We start from the raw sequence: 22,567 nt of genomic DNA, 5'->3' as shown, positions 1-22,567 counted from the left end.
GTCCACCCAACCTGCCGCGTCTGTGTCTGCTAACGAGACTGCACAGGGCGGCAGACTGACTTCAGGCCAACTGAGGCGCCCAGGCCAACGCTGCTCACTCACCTTACTTACTACTCACGGCCCCCTCCCAAGTGCAGCGCTTACCTAACTCCTCCGTAACGTCGTCCAGATTTTCAACTGGGACCACTATGGTGGAGCACATCTGCTTTGTAAGATAGTACTTTTATTTTTACTAAAAACAAAAACAAAAACCCCTTTTTCTGACTTAAAAAAAAAAAAAGTATTCAAGGAATTCTAGGACTGCCAATCAGGCCTAGAGTCAAACTAGCCAAATCCCTTCAAGATTTTGGGCATAGATCATAACTCTCATTTTTTTTCAATGAAGAAACATTTATGTTTTTATTCCGTCTTTACAAGAAAGGCCATTCCCTGTTCAATTACTGTACTAGCCCCCACTACACTTTTTTCCCAATAGAGTGGTTTAAAATGATGTTTTTAAACATGACGAGGGAAAATGTTAGCCTGCCAATCAAAACCTTCTAGTGGTTTCCCACCAGCTGGACAGGGTCCAAGTCCTTGAAACGCAGCACCTGGCAGGGCACCCTCTCGACCCCCACCTGACCGGCCGCGCCCCCCGGCCCCGCGCTGCGGCCCCGCGGCCGTCTGCCCCGCGCGGACAGTCTCTCCCTCTGCCTGGAAAGCTCTTCCGGACTCGCCTTTGCTCACGCGTCACTTTGTCAGAGCTGCTCCCCCTGCTCCCTGTTCAGAACGGCAAACCGTCCCCGCCTGGCAGCACCTGCCACCAGCACCGGCTCGCCTCCCCTTCCTCCGAAGCACCTGTCACTGTGCGACACGCCACGTTCTACTTACTGTCAGTCGCATTCCACTGTAACGTGAGGTCCCGGGGAACACACATTTTCGCCTATTTTACTTATTTCTGTATCCTCAGTGCCTAGAGTAAGTACTTTGACGCTATTCTCATTTTGTATTAAGATACACCAGCCAGAACCTCACTGGCGTTCCAGGGGCAGTCACACGACAGTTTTAAACGACAACAGAGTGCTACTTCATTCTTTAAAAAAAGAAGAAAAAAACCAAAAAACATTTCCTGATATGCACTGCAATCTAATGTTTTGGCTAAAATGTCCCACTAGATGGGGACCTTTCACAAAGAAGAGTTTTTTATTTTTTTAATAACCGCTAGGTTATTTTGGATGAGTAGAGTAACTCTGAAGAGAGTTTAGATGTTTTCTTCTCCTAAAAATGCACCACCACACACTCCCCATTTGACACTCACGGGACACCCCTCTGTACATTACAGCTTAGTGAAATATTTATAGTTATTTCCGTGATTCAAACATTTATAAGGGTCACTAGGGAAATAACTCGAATAACACTTTTAAAAATAATCTATTTGAGTGAATCCCTCTTAAAGCTTGAGCAAACGATCTTAACTTCAGAAAGAGAGCACGTGACCGTGCACGGTGCGCGGTCAGCTTTCACTGGTCTGCGCTCAGAGCCCCAGCGCGATCACTAGGAACAGAACAGGAAGCAGCAGCACGGCGACGCCCCGCAGCCCGGACGGGCGCAGCGGGCAGCAGGGCCGCAGCAGGCGCTCGGGGCTGATCTCCTCCGCCGGCTCCCAACGGGAACGGTGAAAACAGGAGCCCACGTGGGGAGCCCAGAGCCCCTCGCCAGGCCCGGCAGGGCACCCCGGGACTCCCGCCTGGGGCACTGCCCAGACGGAGGGGCTCCTCTCCCCCTGAGGCCGAGGCCGGGGCTCACGGGGTGGGCAGAGAGAAGCACAGCAGTCAGAGCCTGAGGCCGCTGCCCTCTGGGGAAGCTGCTCCGATTCCAGAAGGCCCAGCTCGCCGCCACGTCAGGACTCGCGGTCATGAGCGCAGGCAACGCGGGTCGAATGCGGGTCTGGGGCACAGCCACACGGCTTGTTCCTGGGAGGGGCAGACGCTGTGCGCAGGCACCACCGGCTGGACGGTCTCCTGCAGTCACTCAACTCTGCCTGCAGGGCGCAAAGCCGGCCCCAGACAGGCCAGAAAGGAACGAGCGCGGCTGTTCCAATAAAACTTTACTTGTGAGCCCTGGAGTCTCAATTTCATCTAACTTTCACATGTCGCAAAATAGTATCCTACTCTTGACTTTTTTAAAACACTTAAAAAATGTAAAAACCACACTTGGCTCACAGGCCATACGCAAGCAAGCGGCGGGCCAGTTCTGGCCCGCGGGTCATGGTCTGCCAACGCCTGGTCCAGGAGAAGGCGACATGACTAGGGCCAGGAGAGCTCCCGCGGTCCCCCGGAAACCCGCAGTGTCTCTCCTCTCCAGAGCACGCTCCCAACAATGGGATCCGAGGGTCCTGGCCCACACCACGTCTCCGTTTTAAGACAGTGGAGAATGGAGGCAGTCCTTGTCACGGCTTTGACAAAAGCTACTAAAAAGCCTAAGGTGTCATGTGATTACACGCCACCTCCACTGAGGCCTCTGTTTCAGAGGGACCAACAAATACAGTCCTACAAATGATAACACAAGTCAGTCTTGACGTTTTCCCAGGCAGAACGGAAGCTATAGGGAGCGTTTTTAGCTAAGGCGTTAGAATCTGCACACGGAGCACAGCTGCTGAGGAACCGGACACAGGGACACAGGACCCCGGGACGCCCAGCAAGTGCCGCCCCTCGGGTCGGGGCCTGCCAGGAGAAGCGGAGGCAGTGCGGAAGCATCTGGAGCGTTTCTGGCTTTTCTTCTGATAGCATTATGATTAAATTACGCTTGTTATTTAAAAAAACAAAAAACGAAAAAGCTTACCTGTGAATAGGAAAACCGGAATATAAGAATTTAATCCCAGAGTAACTTACCGTGGTACTAAATACTCCATATTGCTGTATAAAACTCTCCAGCTGTTTCCTTGGCCCGCTTCCCAGCTGTGGGGACTTGGGCCAGGTGACAGCGCCCTCTAAGCCTCATCCTCCAGCGCCCCCCAAAGGGCAACGCAGAGCACCACCACGGCGTACGGGGAAGGAACACGGGGGGGTGTGGAGCAACACGCGGACGGAACAGGGAAACGTTGCTGTCGACTTAGGGTTAAAGATGCTCCCCCCTTTCTGAACGGAACCCGAGACGTACCTGGCCGGGTTCACCTTTCCGTTCTTTCTTAAGACCCAAACGAAACTTGAGACGCACCTGCTGAGCGCGCGGCCGACGCCCGCCATCGCCGACGCCATGATCTCCGAGGTGAGGCTCTCGGCAAAGCCGACGCCCTCCTGTCCACTCCCGCTGCCCGCGGCCACGCTGGCGGCGCTCAGCTCCCGCTCGGCCCTCTCGATAGCTTCCGCAACGATCTTCTCCGCGAGCACTGTCTTCTTATCGAGATCGACGTGGACGTGGGGGACGTCGAGATGAAAAATTCTGGGTTTCTGACAGATGTGGCCGAGTTTGGAATCGGAAAGCGGCTCGCTGCGCGCGTCCTGCCTGAAGAGGTGCTGGGCGGAGCTGCCGCCGCGGTCGTGGCGGTCCCTGTGGTCACAGCGCCTGCACGCCTGGCCTGCGGGAGGCGCGCAAGCGGTCCCCCCTGCTGCCTTCGCGCTCTCAGACGCGCACACACCTGCAGGCCCTGGACTTAGTTCTAAAGTGTCACCCGGCACCTCTCCGGCACCCTGATCCACAGCTGGAATGACGCTCTCCCCACAGCCGCGCCCACTGACGCCGCCTGTGCGGTGGTAAAACCCGTGACTTTGCAAAGAGGGCTGAAGAGGTTCGGGGAACGCTGGCTCGGCGGGGGACTCGGCGCCCGCGGGCCGCCCGGGCTGCTCGCGGCAGCAGGGGTCTGCTGCGGGCTGCGGCCGGTCCCCCGCGGGCGCCGTCAGCGCTCGGCGGGCATCCCGTGCGATGCTGCGAGCGAGGGAGGTCGAGAAGCCGTCCAGCTCCGAGCACTCGCCTCGGCACGTGTCGCGGGCCCGTGCGCAGGTCTGGGGTTTACACGCGTGGCCTCCGCTCCTCTTCCTCTGTCTTTTTTTCCCTGCGCCTTGGTGGTGCTCTTTCTGTAAGAACACCGAGAGGGCACTGCTGGTCTCCGCCCCTGAGCTCTGCGCGAGGGGCGTTTGTGAGCTGCGCTCCACTCTGGCCGTCCGGGCTGCTTCCTGCAATCCTGATTTCACAGAGCGGTAAGCGAGTCGGTTGGCAAACTGATCCACCAGTAACTCAGTGTCGCCGCCTTCCTGTTTCAGTATTTGGATGATGTGGCCTGCATATTCGTCCGTCACACTTTCGCAGCTGGGATACTTGTACGTCAGGCCTGACATACGAGAACTTGGTAATGAAAGAATAAACAGATCTTCTCTTGGGTGTGCTGCGGCCTCCACATGCGACTTCTCTGATCTATCATCCTGGCCGCCTTCAACATAACAACTGCTCCTCCTCTGCTTGAAAAGCAGACGACTTGTAACTTTTGCTATGTGCTCAGCTTCTGTAACGACTTCAGCTGCCATATCACCTGCAAAATTGCGTAATGTTTGTAAATCTTCACCTGAGTGATTTAAAAAGGTAGGAGACACACTTCTTTGACTTTGCACATTTAAACAAGGGCTTTTAACCCTGGGTTCCTGAATGATGCTATTATCTAGATGAGAAGCTGCCACTTCGGTTGCTAGAGAGACGATGCGCGTCGCCAACGCTTCTGCGAACTGCGCTTTCTTCCCCGAGTGCTCCGACCTCACGTCCACTTCCGGGCGCCCTTCGCCGTCACCACTTTCGACTTCTTCTGAAAGGGATCGCATGAGCTTCAACATGAACTCTTCCTTCTCGATCGCGTTTTGTTCGTTCTCAGATAAACTCCCGCCAGACGAGTTGTGAGGCGTGGAAGGCGGCGTCGCAGGCGCGAAGTCTTTGGCCAGCTCCCCCTTGAGCTTTGTGGTGAGCTTCTTGATATCGCACTCGGAACTGGCCCGGGATGGCACTAGAGGAGTGGAGGGAGGAGTATCGGGCATCACATTCCCATCTCTGATTTTCTGTTTATCTTCCACGTGCAAACCATCTACACACGTAAGCACTGTGGATGAGAAAGATTGTGAATGGGGAAAAGGGCTTTCTTGCCCAAAAGACAAGGGCTCAGGTGTTGTATTACTCAAATTATTTTTTTTCACTGATTTGTCCTTAGCAGCTTCCTTCAAATCAGGTCTCTGACCTGCCGCAGCTGTACAACGTGGGGGTGTCCCCAAAGAGAACCCGTGAGCTGCAGAACCTCTGCACTCGGGGACCCCATCCCTTCTCGCTGAAAGCGAACAGTGATTTAAGTGACCTTGAGCATCAGGGAATTTGGGACACTTTTCCAAGGTCGACCTCTGGGACGCTTCTCCAGGAACAGGCAAGCCTTCCTTGTGTTCCACATGTTTATCTACGTTTAGGGTCACCGACTTGCTTTTATCTATGGAATGTTTAATAATGGATTTAGATAACTGATCGGCAAACATGTCCTTACGGCTAGCTTCACTCTGCTGCAACGTCACTTGATCGTGATGGAAAGGCGTTTTCCCCTTTACTGTTCTAGTTAAACAATCTGTGTGTTCGCCAGCTGTTTTTGTGTCTTTGAATGACGTCACTGACTCTAAAGTTTCATTTACTATCGTATGCACCATTGCTGCAGAAAAGTTGCTAATGATCACAGGATCACTTGTTAATTTTGAAGAACTCTGCACTTCCACAACGTCATCCGCTGGTTTCGGATCACTGTGATTGCCTGGATTATGTTCTGAAGATAAACAAATATTTCTGAGGCAAGCTCCTTCCTCTTCATTTTTTGTCGAAACATGTGCTTCGGCAGAACCGCCACTCAAATTACCATCACCAGATGACAGGTGAGACTTTGCCTGACACGCATTAGCTGAAAAATGATACGGGAGCAAGGCGCTTCCCGCCAAGGGCATCGGAATAGAAGTGACGATTCCAGAAGTACAAAACAAGGCCTGCTGAACTGTGTACTCCTTTTCACAGTCCTGTGCTGGTCTTGTCGCCGTAACTGCTTGGTTGTTAAAAGCAGGGGGAAACGTGGGGGTCTCTGTCGATGGCACTAAGTTTTCTGCACTCACACACTTCACGTTATCTGTGGAAACACTGACTGCCGCCTTTGCTGCAAAGGTCACGTCGACCTGTGACAGCTCGATGAATGCCTCCTGTATCACAGACTCAGACAAATCTTTCGCATATGACTTCACTGCTTTGTCTTTATCAGAGTCAAACGGCCAACGCGGCGGCGAAGCGGGCGTTGGGGGACAGGAAAGCTGACACACTTCCATGACGCCCTCGAAAACGAGCTCCTCGGCAAGGCCCGCGGCGAAGCCGGCAGCTGTGCTCGCGAGCATCTGCTTCCGCATGTACTGCAGATCTTGCAAAGCATTTGATAAAGCTTCGCTCACCAAAAAGTTAGCCAGACCGCCGATGGCACGCTCCTGCAGGGAAAACGCACGCTGCCTTCTCAGTTCATTAAACGCCATCTGAAAAACGGATGTCGTCAATCTGACGGCCAAGTGGCACAGCGCATTGGTGCATGAAGAGACCCCTTTCTGCAAGTCCTTGAACGCACCAACGAAGCTTTTTTCCACGAGATCCGCGGCGAATTTTTGAATGCTATCTTTAATCATTAAGGATGCAGTTCTAGACTTACTTTTTTGATTGAGGCTTCCACTCTTAAGGGCAATGGCTTCATTTTCTTTTTTAACACTAACAGCATTTGATGTTGCGTCAGTATGTTGGGTGTGAAGAACCGAGCCCAGGACTTCACACGAAATGCTGTCTGCATAATCTTCATAGGTGTAATAAACAGAATCATGCTTTTCATGAATCCTCTCGCCACCAGCGTTTGTTTGGCAAAAACATTCAACAGGCGTAGAGCCTCCCAGAGGACTAAAAGCAGAGGATCGGATGGGGCTGAACAAGCCCCGGTCCTCCCCGGACGCCGTCACGGGGCGAGGAGAGTCTGGAGCCTCACACAGGTGGGGGGACTCCGGCTTACGTGGAGTCGGCTTCCTGACGTGCGCTGGGAGAGCGGGCCGGTCAGACTTAAATTTCTGAGGATTCATAGCAGTGGCTGCAGAACAAGATTTTTCATGTTTCTGCCCTTTCTTCTGCAATGGCTTCCCTGTGACACAATCCTCTAGAAATGGACCGGAAGTCTCTAAAGTTTGTTCTAGTTCATCAAACTGATCAAAACTATCAAAAAATTCACTTACTTCTGAGTCTGAATCCTCTATATCATCTTTTGTCACAGGAATTTTAGGTAACTCGAGTTTTGCCTTTAAACTTTTTTGATATCCTTCTTCATCTAGGAAAATAACAGGACTTGGACTTGAGCATTCTGATTCCGACGAGTAGGCAGGAGAAGAGGAAAAAACCGTTTTCTGGGTTCCACTCCCTTTATCCGGGGCATCAGATGACCTATAGAAACTCCTTTGGATCCAAGGCTCAGAAACTGATGTTGTGACTGAAGTTTTCACAGGTTGTTCTTTATGTCCCGGAATATTTATTAAGGAAGTTGGAGGCTTCGCCGACAACACCTGCCGCCCAGAGCTGACCAGAATCCTCAAATCGTGGGGTTCTAAGTGGTGAGCGGCAGCTTTCTGCGAGGCAGCATCACCCTGGCTCTTTGGCGCAGTAATGTTTGCTCCTATAGGAAAACAATAAAATGGCCAATTATCCTAGGACAGAATTTTTAAAAAATAAATTTAAATCAATGGGAATAAACAGTTGTAAGCATAATTATATTCCAAACGCTTACAGTAATGAAGTAAACAGTACTATCAAAACAAGGACAGAAAGGGCAAAACTAAAGGCCAGATAACAATGAACTTAAAAATCACAAGAAAATCATGTCCTTGATCAGAGAAAAAAAAGGTTAAAGTGAATAAACTTTAACCGAATAAGTCGGCCTTAAAACTTTAAAAACTGAAACCGTGAACTTCCATCTCCCGTTTCTAGAAAGAGTCTAGCGAAGAACAAACCATCATTATACGACTTCGAAGTCTCCTCGTCCTCTAAGTGCTCGAAAGCCGTGACGAAGTCGTCCTCTATGGACGACACGGACTGGCTGGTGTCGTCGCCGTCTTCGCCAGCGGCCTTGCGGTGGCGCTTCCGATGCAGGTGCGTGTCCATGGTGTACCTTATGCCAGTCGCGTACTTACTTAGGAGACCAAAGATAAAATCGATTCTGAGTCTTGGTAATGTAGGTGACACCCTCATGACACAAAGCATTCCAGAATGATGACTCTTGGGAAAGATGAGAGATGGTGAAAATATTTTAATTTCAAAATACGTTATACATACAAACCATAGTATCTGAAAGTGAAGCCTAGCAATAATACAATCTCAGGAGGAAAAAAAGAAGAAATGCGTGCACCCCGAAAGGCTCCCCAATTTTGTAACATTTAATTCTTTTCTTCATTCTTTCTCCACAACATTTCTCACTCCCCAATCTCTTTTCCTCCCATCTTTCTCTTATCCAGGTAGTGAGACTCTACCTATGCTAGCTCCTCAAATGTTACAGAACTCACTATCCAATTGTGCTGTTCTGTGTTACTGCACAGCCCTGTGATTTTTCTTCTTCGATCATTCACCTGGCTCACCACCTATACTGCAAACTGCTTGAAGGCAGGAACCAGATGCTATCTACCTGTGTATCCCATTTTCCTGTAGCTTCCGGCACGATATTGCCTTCTCTCCTACCATGCGAGACTCATCTCCTCCTTTTACCTACATTTCTCTAGTATTACAATTTACAATAATGTTTACAGCTTTGATTAAGTTGTCAGATTTTTTCCATGCATAATCTTTAAAAATGTAAATATTACAAATAATTTATTTAAAAAACTAGAAACCAGAAACTAAATATAATAGCTAATCGCCCTTCATTCTAGCAAATAAAACGAAGTAAATATAAATGAAGAATATAATTAAGGAAATGACATGAGCAGTACTACTTTTAAATGTAGATCTCATAATGAACATAGTACTGTCTTTTAGATTTGGAATAAGTAAATTTTAAACCAAATCAAACTCAATTTTTAGGAGGTAAAACATGCAAAACATTTTTCTTTCATGTATTACAATAAAACAATACTTAGTAAAGAACTAAAAGCTTAATGTTTTATAAAACTAATCATTTGTCTGAAATGATAACATTTGTTTACAAAAATAAAAAATGCATCTTCAGATGTCCACTTTACATTGAATATTTTTAATCAGAAAAATGAGTTAAGGTGTGTTTTCTAAAATATGTAGCACAACTTTTATATAAATTTGAAATTGGCCATGAAGGGGAAAAAATTCATATTGCTTATACAAAGCTAGAAAAAATTTAAGAAATCTAGAAATAATAATTTTCAGAAAAAAAAATGTACTTATATTGCATTTATAGAACTTCACACATGGACAATCTAATCTAAAGTTATGACCAAAATCATTCTATCTATTGATTTCAAAGCTTCAAGAATTAGATTTCTTATGAATCATATTTCCTTGAGATAGCATTAAAAAAAATGGACATCATCCAAGCAGTTAGAAGCTTAATACTTTCCATCAAATGTCACTGTAAAGTTTGCCCTGAAAAACTCATCAGAGATGATTTATAAAAGTTACCTTATTTACAGGACCATTGCTCACAGCTGATGATTTATTTATATCCTTCATACAAATAATTTCATTTTCATTTAGACTGCAGAAGTGCAGTGAATTCAGAAGATCTGGAAGTTCCAAAGAAACTGCAGCTAAATCCTGATTTAAAACAATAACACAGTAAACAATGCTATAGAATAACACTTTTATTAAGGTTCACATGATGTGAGCCCTATCTAGAAATCATAAGATCTACTGATTAATAAACCTTACAGTTCATAATAATTAACGTACCAACCACAATCAATTTTTTTAAAACTCAAAAATAAAATGTACTAAACTATTTTAATACCTGCTATTTCTGTCGCCTTTTAAACACACTAACAGCAAGCTACAAAGAATTGTCACGGATGGTACCTCACACGTCCATGACAACTAGGCACTTACACTTAATAGTTTTTAGCTGCAAATGTCAACCTGCATTTCCTCAGGTTTAATTAACTGTGAAATTTTTCATACAGGACTGACTGCAGAATATACACATTTGGAGCTTAAGTTCTGTATTTGCAAAATACAAGTCTAGTTTTCTGCCTCTCCTCTCCGAAGTACTGTATTGGACTTTAACTGATAAGTTAATGAAGACGTAAAGGAAAAGAAAATAGCTTTTTCTCATTTGTCCTTTTTACGTAAATATTTTACCCAGTTAAAGAAGTCAGTCCTTGAACCCACTAGGGTATCTTCCTCTATAAACAGGGTTTTACCAGTGACCCCTAAAGAGGAAGGAGAACGGGAGAAACACTTTGGACACCTCTTTGCAGCCTCTCATCCCAGGAGAATGTGCTCTTCTGAGCCTCTGCCTCAACTACTTCCTTCGGGCAAGGGCACAATCAAGACACACAGCAGAGTTTTCATTCATTTTCACCTGATACGCGTTATTCACAAAGAACTGAACAGTGTTCTTTTCTTTTTCTACTAGGAGACCTTTACTGGCACAGAAGGGAACACTGGCAATCACAAATGTGAAGGAGCAGCAGGAGGCAAAACAAAGCGCCCCTACCGCCTGCCCGCCTGCCCTACCGCCTCCCGGAGCGCCATCCGCTAGGCCACTGGGAAGCCTTCCTCTGCTGACTCCAGGCTCAGCCCCCTGCCCAAATCGAACAGGCTAACATTTTCAACTGGTTAATCATCACCTTTAACAAAATTCACCTTTTAAATTTTACTCCTGAAAATATAAGAATCTGACCGTTGAAGTCAGATTATAAAAGTTATCCAAATTAAAAAAATAAGTCTTAATTTTACATTATGCACAGAATGGGGGGAAAGCCTGCAGTTTGCAGCCTTTTCAGATAAATGACTTTTGTGGTCTCCTAACCTAAAAGTGCTTTCCATAATAAGAATACTCAGTAAAAATGTCTAAAGTACACTCAGAAGTTGGTCTCAAAATGTCATCTTTTAACTTCAAACAGGACTGATAGCAGAAGAGTTCAGTGTAAAATTTGAACTAATGAGGCAAATTTTTCATGGTGTCAAAATCTGTTCCAAATCATCTCTCACGCTCCTTTCCAGTTCAGTACCTCAACGTACCTGTATGTGAGCAGCATCTGTTTCTTCGTTAAAACCTAGAAATGTGACCTGAAGAAAGGAACGAAGCTCCGTTAGTTTGAGTTTTAAAGTATCACCTCCGATTACTGACAAAGCTGTGAAACGGAGCAGCACGTAAAGCAGGAACGTGTTGATGGCGCTTCCACAAACATCGAATTCACGTCGTGCACCTGACCCTGACGCTTCATGTCAGTCAAACCTGCACTGAAATACGTGAATACCTGCCGACTGTGCTGGACAAGGAGGCTGGTTTTTTTCAAAAATGATCACGACAGTGTTTCACAAAAGATCTGGCTCCACAATGCAGTTCGTCAACCCCCGCCACGTCCACTCCATTGGCAAGTCCAATCGGTTCTCCTCACAAAACATATCTCACAGACACCCACTCTAAGTTCATATAAATTAAATTTCTAAAAAGTATCCAATGATATGAATGAATGTGACATTATTAAGTAAAAAGGACAAGACAGAGAAAAATGGTATAGAACATACACACAATTTCAGCCTTATTTTTAAAAACACACGCGTGGGAAATAACACCGAAATGGAGAGTGCCCGACCGCGCGGGGACTCGCGATGACCGAGCAGTGGCGGAGACCGTTCCTTTCTACTTGTTCTCACTGCGGTTTTCCCCCTGATTAATACGATTAATGACATTTTCTTTTTTATGCTTTCAGTATTTCTAATTTCTTTACAAATAAATATGTACTACTTTTATAATCTGGGAAAAAATATTATTTTAAAACTTATATCCCCTGTATATCTGACATGATCGGAAGAAACTTTTTCCATGGGACGACAGAATAGTAAACAGTCTACTAAGTAAAGTCTGTGACTTCAAATATGAAAGACTTAAATGATAGCAACATGGGGAATCAATTCTGGGAATTACAGGAAAACAGCACGAAATATAAAGCGACACTCGATATACGTTTGCGCTCCTTCTCACTGAGTCGGCAGCAAGGCAGAACCTTCGGTCACCCCGCGGTCCTCGCTCTGACCAGTCAGGGCTAGCACGCTGCAGACCTGCGCGTTTCGCGGTGTCCAGGCACGCGGCCACCCTCCAGCAGCCGCCCTCCTCGCGTGCAACCCCCAGGCAGTGCTCGCCCGTCCACAGCCGTGAGGGCTGAGCAGGCGGGGTGCGGCACAGTGCCTGGCACCCCGCGGGCACTTAAAGCACAGAGACACTCCAGCAGCCAATTTCCTTCCTTCCTTTGGTAACATACTGTGAGATATGCACACCCTGAAGCGAGACGAATTCCTTCTGTTCTTTCAAGTCTCCTTCTACTGAACACAAATGAGAAAATAAGCTGACTTGGGGTCTGCGGATGCCAGTAGAGCCTCGTGGGCCCCACTGATGGGGGCCTCGCCAAGAGCCGTGGGCTGCAGAGGCGCCGGAAGCCGCTGGAGGGACGGCCGGGCAAACCGCACGAGGGAAGACGACTCGTCACCCCTGGCAGCTGAGGCAGCGGGGAGAGGCTCGGGGCAGCGCAGACGAGCCTCCCCAGCGAGCCCGGCACCCTGCAACCGCTGCGCGGACAGCTCCGCGACGGGCGCGAAGGGAAAGCACTCCAAAGTAAGCGTCGTCGGGATTTTATTACAATGCTGATTTAAAAAAAAATGTTTAAATTAATGATCTAACGCCTTATTTTTGAGAGTCCATGACCTAATATTCCATCTCCCATATTTGGAAACGAATACGTTTACAGACTATGGTTATACTGTAGGATAAACCGTTATTCCTATTCTCTGCCGATGTAGCGGAGAAACAGGGGAGCAGTGGTGTAGCTCATCTTCGAGTAGTAAACACCTAAACTTCGGAATAAATTTATCACTACTTTCTCACTTTTAATCAAAGCCCTGAATTTAAATGGAGAAAACTAACGATAACCCAAAAAATGAATACAAGAAAAACACGTGCCATGCGTCGTGGGGGGAGGTCTCAGCGTCCGCGCGCTGCCACCGAACGTGGCGGGACCCGTGAAGCGGCGCCGCACGCCGGACGCGTGGGCGGTGGCACCTACGCGCTGGGCGACCACGCGCGTCGCCGCACGCCAAGACAGTTACGCCGGCGGGCACGCGGAACATGGGCCTCCATGGGTGACTGTCACGTAAGGATTTCAGGTATTTTAAAAACAGATCACGCAGTGCTCCGAAGATGCACGAACAGACACTGTGCCTTGTTCGGAAAGGGTGTAGAAAGAAAGACGTCAAACCTCGGTCACGCTGACAGGCCCGTCCTGCTTTCCACAGTCCTCCGCCGACACGCTGCACAGCTCCTTCTCACTCTGCAGTAAAGACCTCACGGACTGGAACACATCTTCGCTGAAGCTCTGGAAACAGAGGAGACCCTTAACTTACTTCACTCTAAGACAAGGTAAGAGACCCTGCAGATGTTCTTGCTTTAAACAGAGTCGCTCAACCTCCCGATTCATAATGGCGCATCGTCGTACACCTCTGACGTACTCAGAGCTCAATTCGGCAGAGGAAGAGAGCACGGAATGTTCCGTGGAGTTCCACGCGCTCAGCACACACGCCCACGGCCCGGGCGAGGCGCTCGGCCCGCTCACGCACTCCCTCACCCGACACCCCGACCGGCCGTGCCGCCGGCCTCCGAGCGCTGGCGCGACAGAAGCCAGCAGGCGGGTGAGCAGCAGGGGAGCTGCTGTGAGGGATCGCGCCCATGGCGACGCTGGTGATGGGGGAAGAAAGGCGATGACCCCAAACGAGGCTTTTCGGGGACCTTAAGGCAGCTGCGTGAAAGCATGCACGGTATCAGAGGGAGGAAAAAGTAAAGAACAAGTGAGCATCATATACAGTCAGACATAAGCAGAACATGAGCCTCCCTGCGCCTTCCTCTCCTGCTGACCTGCTGACCTGCTGCTCGTCCATCCGAACGGTCCTGACTCCCCGATCTCCCCTGGCAGAACCCCCACCCTCTGGAGACCTGCGCACACCTGCCCCCCAGTCGCAGTGAACCCCTCAAAGCTCCTACTGTAGCGTCTGCACATTAAGATCATCTAATCTATATCACATGTTGCAATTCTTATTTTCACATATATTAGTCTTTCTTACTCATCAAATCATCGACACCAGAGACTGTAAATTTGTATTTTAGTCAATTTGTTTCCCCAGATTTCCATACCTCACATACTATGTGAATTCAAAAAATCTTCAACCTAAGAGATATAAATATAAAACCAAAGCAGTCGAGGAAAAATTGTAATGATAAATTTGAATCTGAACTATCAGTATGAACTGAAGATTATTTAATACACACACTGCATTTTCCCGCTGAGCGATCACAGAAGCAACGACCCTCGGCAGCAGCAAGGACCCCGGCACCAGGCTGTGGCTTCTGAAGGCCATGTGCCGGCAGCGACAAGAACGACGACCTCCAGGGAAGACGGCCGCCTCCAGGGCTGGGGCAGAGAACGCACGCGGTGGGGCTGGTGCCTCCGACGGGGGCAGAACGCAGGAGGTGCTCAGAGACCAACTGGGAACCCAGACGCCGCCCTGAAGACATTCCCACCGGCCAAACTTGGGAGATATGAGCATCGAAAGAATGAAAATGGCAATGGAATATTTAAAAAGAAAACCACCCCACAAGTCCATTAAAAGAGCCAGAGAAAGGGCGGGGCGGAGGTAGCGGGCGTCTTTACACGAGGATGCTGCCTAACACATGCAGGCTGAAGACGAAGCTACGAAAACACCCTCTGGAACTCCCAGTGTGATCACTGATTTAGAAAAGAGTCGTCGGTGTGTCCTAATCCACTGGATTACGAACTTCGGGGAACAGGATGCTCACGGTCTCACAGAATCGCCCCGCGGGCTGCTTGGTACTCATGTTAATCATAAAGGGATTCTGTGTCTTTAAGTCAGCGATTACCATGAGCTTCGAGCTTCGGAAGGGAAAGGCCACACCGCCACCGCAGGGGTCCCTGCCAAACCTGAGGACAGGGCGAAACAGAAGGACTCAGAGCACGGGGCGCGGCACAAGGCGACGGGTCCAGCCTTCCACAGACCTGCTGTCGGGAGAGAATCCAGACCACCGAAATGGCCTAGGCGGGGGACAGAAAAGGGCGGTGCCCAGGTGCGGGGTGTGGGCCGTGACAGGGCCCTAGACGAGACACGAGGGACAGCGACGAGGGTGCTGAGACAGTCCCGGACCTGTGCGGGGACGGCCTGCCACGCGGGGCCGTCTGAGGGCGGGAACGATGCTGCGGGCGAGAGGCCTGCCGGCAGACCCGGCGCAGAGCCACGTGACGTCCGCCTCCTCCCGGCTGGCCGGCGCGCCGTCCCTGCCGTGAGCGCTGCGGGGCCCTCGTGCTGGATGAGACCTGGGTCGGATCCGAGACTGGTTCCTGTGCATCCGGACGGGGGGCGGCCCCCCCACTCGCCCACGCACTCCCGCGTGGGCGGCCCTGGACGGGCCGCTGTCCTGACGGGCATGGAAGGCGCTGTCCCTCGTCGGGACGGGCCTGGCGCCGCATCCACCCTGCCCCCTCCTGCACAGCTCCTGAGCGCCTGGCAAGCGGCTTGGAGGACAGCCACGTCCTCCGGCCACAGCCCAGGACGGGCCTGGCACGGACGTGTCCGAACAAACTCCGTTACTTGCCGGACTGCAGCGGCCTTTCTCGGCCCTCTCCGTCCCCTCCGTCTCAGGGCTTCCCCTGGGTCCGCGTGTACAAAGCGTACGTACATGTGGGTGCACGTGCGTGTGAGCACACAGAGAACAGCTATGGCAAACATTAACTGACAGGTGGCTCTGACTAACTGAAGAGAGCATGTGGTGTTCATTGTATGGTTGCCCCCCACCAACTTTTCTGTGGGCTTGAAAATATGCAAAATTTTAAATGATTCTGTTTTCATTAATGAGTAGAGGTTTTCAGGTTAAGATACAAACATGAACTCGAAAATAAAATAAAATAAAATAAATAATAAATAAAATAAAATAAAATAAAATAATAAAATAAAATAAAATAAAATAAAATAAAATAAAATAAAATAAAATAAAATAAAATAAAATAAAATAATGAAATCTGAACTCGAACTGTCGGAATAAACTCATGATAGCAGTGGGCACTCCTAGTACCCAGATTTCAGTTTCTAAATTCTATTCGGGGTTCTTTGGAGAAATAGTCAATCCCAGGTCTGAGAAAGGGAAAGTAGCAGATGACCCTGGGTCCATCTGTTGCACTTGAAATCAAGGAAGCAAGCAAAGAATTCGGAGCCTGAGACAAAAGGACATCGGCGCCCGCTTGGAGGGGCTCCTGGGGACCAAGCCTGGAACAGTGTGAGCAGCTTAAAATAGGTGAGTGAATAAAATCAATGGCTTTAAATGAAAGGAGGTCGGGAAAACATAGAATCCATAGAATAAATGAACAAATAAGTGAGGGGAAATAAACTCACTCGCCACCACTGGAGGTGACTATCCACTAAGTCACTAACCCGAACACGGGTAATCAAAGGGCATTTACCCTGCCTTTACTGGAGATACTGTAGTTTATCTAAGGGTGATGAGAGGAAGCTTTTAAGAATGGTGACTAATGTAAAAAAAAAAAAAAAATAAGACAAAATTAGGAAACTCACCATTTTGCAACTTCTAGGAAATAACAAATTCAAGAGAAGGTCAACAAGGAATATTATTAGATGAAAGACTGCTGGAAAAAACAAGACATTTGCACACAACCTAGGATCGTCCCGTGGGTCGTTCGCTAAGCAAAGCAGACGGCGCTGGCAGAGTCACCACCTCGCTCTGTTGGTCACTCTCCGCATCGCCGGTCGCAGGGAAAACCTGAACTGCTAGTTCACGTGACACACAGATCACGTGAGACACAGAGGAGAGGACAGACAGCGCCATGAGGAAAGCCCCGGACGGGTCTGGAGTGCGCAACACCATAAAAACCTGGCCTGACTGATCCAGAAGTCAGTCTGGAATATTAAAACAACAAGGAACGAGAAGCCTTTTCTGTGCCGACGGCACTCTAACAGACATGGTGGCTGTCCGGAAACCCGCCAGGCTTTCTGTGGAAGTGTGGCAAGCACCGACCCCACAAAGTGACACGGTGCGAGCAGGGCAAGACCTCAGTGTGCCCACGGAGAGCAGCGCCACGACAGGGTGCAGGGGCTCTGGTGGCCAGACCCAGCCGATGACCCGGGAAAGGGTTAAAACCACAAAGAAGATCGTGCTGAGGCTGGAACGGTTGAGCCCAGCTGCAGACCTAAGAGATGCAGCATTCTGAACTGTGAGGACAGAGACAGGGCCTCGTGATACAGTTCCAAGCTTCGGCTTTGGTTTTATTTCGAAGACAATAAAATCCTGAGGTTGTGGTCACTTCAAAAAATATATTAAATAAATTGTTAAAAACTTTTTTAAAATAAATAAATAAGAAGAGGAAGAAACTCAGACCAAAGAAAGGTAAAGAAGTCGTAACCATCAAATGCGACTTAGGGCCCAGGAGCCTAAACTGAGTCCAAGATGGGGGCGCGGGGGCGGGGGCTATAACAGACATGTTAGGGGCAATAAGGGAAATCTGAGTATCTGAGTATGGCGGCGTGTTAGCTGTAAGTGAATTACATTTGATTTTCTTAGGTCTGATATTGGGATTATTGCTATATGGGAGGGTGCTGTTATTCCTGGGAGAAGCATGCTCAAGTACCCAGGGGTGAAGAGACATTAAGACTTTAACTTTCAAATGGTTCTGCCAAAAAGTAAACACACACACACGGCAAAAAAGACAAAATATTAACAATTACTAAATATGGGTGTTTAGTATGCAGGTTTATGTGTGGGTGCACTATGCTTTTAACTTCTCAATATGTTTGAAATTTTTCATAACAAAATGTTAGAAATAAATTAATAAAGTACAAAGTATACCTCTTTCTGATTTTTATGATACCTGCCTCCCAATAAATATTCAATGTCTATCTTTAATGCAAAGCGGAATCTAGAGAATTCAAGTATACCTTTCAATTTCATGTCAGCCATCAGGGAAGTTTCTGTCATTCAGCTATACCAAGGAAAGGCATCGAAAGTAGTATAAGTCTGTAATATTTGAACCACATACTTTTATTTAAAAGTGAATCCAAACCAATCTTTATTGTGTGCCTAATATGGATAATGTGCTGAATAATGAAAGACATTAAAATAACGATATGAAATTTCAGCTGCAGCCTAATTCCTTACCTTGGGAATATGTTGGTAAATCCAAGTGAAACAGGAATGCAGTATTACGCTTGAAGAACAAGGTCATTAGTTCACTACCATAACTTGTACATATGTTTCTTAGTTTTAATTATTAATATCAAGCCACTGGTAAAATTCTATTATTAATTTAAAGCTATGGGTCCAGTTGCTACTCTGAAAAAGCATAATACACTAGTTCATGGAAAGAAGAAATCTGCTCACTATTAATACCTAGCATACGGCCATATAATACTCAAATTTGTATTTGCTGAACGAATGAATAAATGAACGGTAATACTCTGAGGCAAAGCTAAATTTACACTCAATACTTATATTGCTAAAAAGACATGGGAGGCACCATCATCTTTGAGAAATAAGGGTCCCTGTCTTCAGGAATCCCCATCACTCCTTCCACACACACCACTCTTTGCACTATTTTAATGTTACTAATTTCAATAATGAGATTAATTTAAAACCATGAATATTTTAGCTGCTTAACAATAAAAATGATCGACACTCTGATCATGACTATCACTAAAAGCAATGCAACCCGTGAACTTACTTTTCTGACAGATGCCCTCGTCTTCGTGTGTCTGTTTCTGAGGATCTGGAAAGTCGCCATAACTGCACTGCTGTTCTATGCAATCAATGAAGAGTTAATCCATAAAACACCTAAAGAACACATAGCAAAAGAGAACAATGTATTAATTTTGGTCATTCAGGCACTCATTTTGTCCTAAAATACAGTCATCGTAAAAAAAAATAAAAACAAACAAAAATTCTGAGCCATAAAAATTTACTTAGCAATCCAACATGAACATTTAAAAAATATGTGAAAATAGGTACCTTAATAAGAGGAGCAAAAATGCAGTATTTTCCCCTAGGACACCATTGTGTTATGACTTTTCACTTAATGCTTTTTTGCTTTGTGCTCTATTCTGGGTGTATTAACAAGAGTCCTAAACAGGAAAAAACTTAGTGTGTTTCTCTAGAGTCAAAGAAATGAAAGTGAAGTGAACCTAGATCGTTTTTCAAGAAAGCAGATCAGAGACAAGAAAGAGATGGACAAGGCAAACAACTGAAAAGTGAGTGAGCTGCCGGAGCTCAGAAAGGACCCGGGACATAAAAACGATTCCATGAAATCCCTCAGACACGGCAGAACCACCAGAACAGCAATAAAGTTTTAAGAAATATTACAGAATGGAAAAGAAAACAAATGAAAGCAATTAAAGAAACAATTAGAAAGAACATAGAAAACAAGATATAGGAAAGTGAATAAATTACGCCTATCCTTTGATCCTGCAACCTCACATCTTAAAATACATCCTACATATACACTAGCACAAAATTCATAAAGATATATCTGAAAGAATATTCATTAAAATATAAAATACCAGAAAGTATCTAAAAGTCCATCAATTCAAATAAATTACAATATATTCATATGACTATTACCCGGTTGTTAGAAAAAGATCAATACATCCTGATATGAGTATGTTCACAAAATATTAAGGAAAAAAAGCAAGTTAGAGAACAGTATAGTGTTCTCACTACTTGTGATTAAGAACAATTACACAGAGACACAACTCTGACACACCTATATATGTGTTTGCACATGCCTAGGAAACATGACAGGTGCAAACTAAATTCGTGACAGCGGTCAGGCGCGGCAGCTGGGGTTGCTTAATGTTATAAAATGTCACATAATATGGTAACATGATAGATTCTTAAGTTAAATAAGGCAGTTTCTGGCATGTTCATGTTATCTCCCTTTTGTGTAAAATCTGCATTATGGATGCACAATAATACAGAATATATACTAGATGGGTATAAACATTGGTTTTATCTGGGTATACGCAATTATATATGTTTTCTCTTTCTGGATGTGCATAAATTCTTTTTTAATAAAAATATATATATATATATATATATTTCCTAAGAAATGTTCAAGACAGCATCATCTATGCCTTGACGTGTTTATAGCATGAGTTAACCAAGCCAAGGGGCCCGTGAATCACCTTCCTAGTCTTCTATCAACAACAGCGTCCCATCCTGACTCTTCTCAATGCACTGGTTCTCTACTTTGGTACGCGTCAGGACCAGCTTACCTCCCCCATCCCCGAAGATCCAGATCAGGTCTACCTGGAACCCAGAAATCTGTACTTTCAACAGGTATCCATACGATTTCTGATTGAGAAACACCTGTCTACCTCTCTAGCCATTACATTAGTCTCTTTCCCCAAATTCTTTCATAATATGTTACTCAAATACTAGTATCCTAACTGCCAACCTTGTCCTCTTCGGTACTCATTCTATTTGGTTTTCCAAGGATATTCTATCTGTACCTCTGGGTTTGACTATGCGAGTAACTCCCTAAAATGTGCATCTTCGGTTCAGTTCTTGAACCTGACTTTCAGTTCCTTATGTTCGATTTTCCATTAGACACTTCTGACTAAATATCCCAGTTACTTCAAAGCTAGTATGTTCAAAAACTGAACGAAACTTTCTCTCTAACCCCTCTCCTCCTATATTCTCTGTATCAGTAAGAGCTGGTAAGCCGGGCTAGAAACTGGCCTTGCCTTTGATCCCTACAGACCATCATGCCTGACCCATCGCCCTGCTAAACGTCCCTCGCCTCGGCCCCTGCTGGCACTGGCTGCACGCGTCGGTCCAGGGGCCTCCCTGAGGAAGGCTGGCTCTTCTCCTTCGTCCCTGGTCGCCCGAACGGCAGCCGCCTCCTTTATGCTCCCAAGGTGGCCTGTCCTCTCTCTTCCGGCGCACCGTTTGCATGCTTCCCTCCTATCGCGAGTTCCTCGAGGACAAGTCTGACTCTATGTGTATTCTAACACAGCAGGCATGCAAACATCTGATGAATTAATAAATAAAAAATAACCCTTTTTAACGTACAAAGTAAGCCTTTAAATGTTTAAATGGATGCTTCTACACTTAATGAATTATTTGAGAAAATACAATTAAGATTTTATAATTTCTAATTTTATAGTATTTTGGAACATACATGTAATAAATGCACCGAATATACATTTTTGAACAAATTCCAAATGGCCAAGTGTTAAAAATTAATATTCTGTTGACTAGAACTCTAACAAAACATGGCAAAATATAGAAAACATTGGTTTTCAAACACTGGCCAACAGGCGACGCAGGACCGTACCCGGCTACTTCCCAGTGAGGACACAGGCACAGGAAGCCATGCGGTGGGGCAGTCACAGCGAATGGCTGCAGAGGGCGGAGCCCGGGAAAGCCCAGGTGGCCAGACTGTGGGCAGAGCCCTGGAGGGGAAGCGCAGAAAGAGCCAGAGGTTTAGAAGGCGCAGCTGGGTTCCCCTGTGGTCCTTGGGGACAAAACTGATCTGTGCCAAGTATCTGAGGCTGGGGACACACAGCGCCTGCGGCCAGACAGGCTGGAATCACCTGCACTCCCACACGCAGAGCAGACGCGCCTTGCGGTCTAATAGGCAACAGACGGGCGGAGTCCTCAGACAGAGACTGTTAGCTGGGGGCCTAAGGCAGCAGCACACGAAGGCCGTTCTGCACTCTCCCCAGCAAAGCTTGATGGCGAGCCTCAACACAATCCAGCGGATTCCAAATGACCCAGTGTGCACCCCAACTAAATCCAACACTCTCAGGAATACAACAAAATCCAGTGAGCAACAGCATAAAATTTATTGCCTGAGATGTAATAAAAATTACCAGGTACGCAAAGGAGAAAAATATGACCCACAACCGGAGGGAAAAAGTCAACACAGTAAGTGCACACCCAGAATGACAGACAATGGAATGAACACAGAACTTGTTGAATCTGGGCCATAAGTATGTCCCACACATTCAAGAAGAGGGAAAAACGTGGTCATGACAGGGAGGGAAACAGAAGACATGAGACTCCGATTAAAATTCCAGAGATCAAAATAAAATATACTAAATAACAAACATACTGGACACAATTACCATCAGACGAGACAATGCAGAAGAAAACCTCAATGAACTTGAAGACACAGCAACAGAAATTATCTAAAACAAAGCACAGAAACAAGAAATTTAAACATGAACAAACAACGACAAGAGCAGCATCAGTGAGTCACTCCAAAAGGCCCTGGGGTCCCAAAGTGTGGGGCCGGGAGCAACATGGACAGACAGAATGACCCAG

General features: G+C 46.8%; 1 protein-coding gene across 6 annotated transcripts in view; it reads right to left on the bottom strand.

Moving 5' to 3' along the window:
- Nucleotides 1-22,567, bottom strand: part of AKAP11 (A-kinase anchoring protein 11) — a 43,136-nt gene that overhangs the window by 14,049 nt on the left and 6,520 nt on the right. For 3 of the 6 annotated variants that reach the window (XM_016158182.2, XM_016158181.2, XM_016158184.2), the window contains exons 2-7: nucleotides 18,966-19,075; nucleotides 13,431-13,547; nucleotides 11,197-11,244; nucleotides 9,637-9,771; nucleotides 8,004-8,268; nucleotides 3,196-7,669 (exon numbers count right to left, since the gene is read on the bottom strand). In XM_016158182.2, the coding sequence (XP_016013668.2) occupies nucleotides 3,196-7,669; nucleotides 8,004-8,268; nucleotides 9,637-9,771; nucleotides 11,197-11,244; nucleotides 13,431-13,547; nucleotides 18,966-19,025 (5,099 nt within the window). In that variant the 5' untranslated portion in view covers nucleotides 19,026-19,075. Of the gene's footprint in view, nucleotides 1-3,195; nucleotides 7,670-8,003; nucleotides 8,269-9,636; nucleotides 9,772-11,196; nucleotides 11,245-13,430; nucleotides 13,548-18,965; nucleotides 19,076-21,575; nucleotides 21,694-22,355; nucleotides 22,432-22,567 lie in introns of all 6 variants that reach the window. The other 3 variants (XM_036228920.1, XM_036228921.1, XM_036228922.1) reach the window with 3 other exon arrangements.

This window comes from Rousettus aegyptiacus, unplaced genomic scaffold (assembly GCF_014176215.1).
Source record: "Rousettus aegyptiacus isolate mRouAeg1 unplaced genomic scaffold, mRouAeg1.p scaffold_m13_p_11, whole genome shotgun sequence".
Lineage (NCBI taxonomy): Eukaryota > Metazoa > Chordata > Mammalia > Chiroptera > Pteropodidae > Rousettus > Rousettus aegyptiacus.
This window is presented reverse-complemented; position numbering and strand designations above follow the sequence as displayed.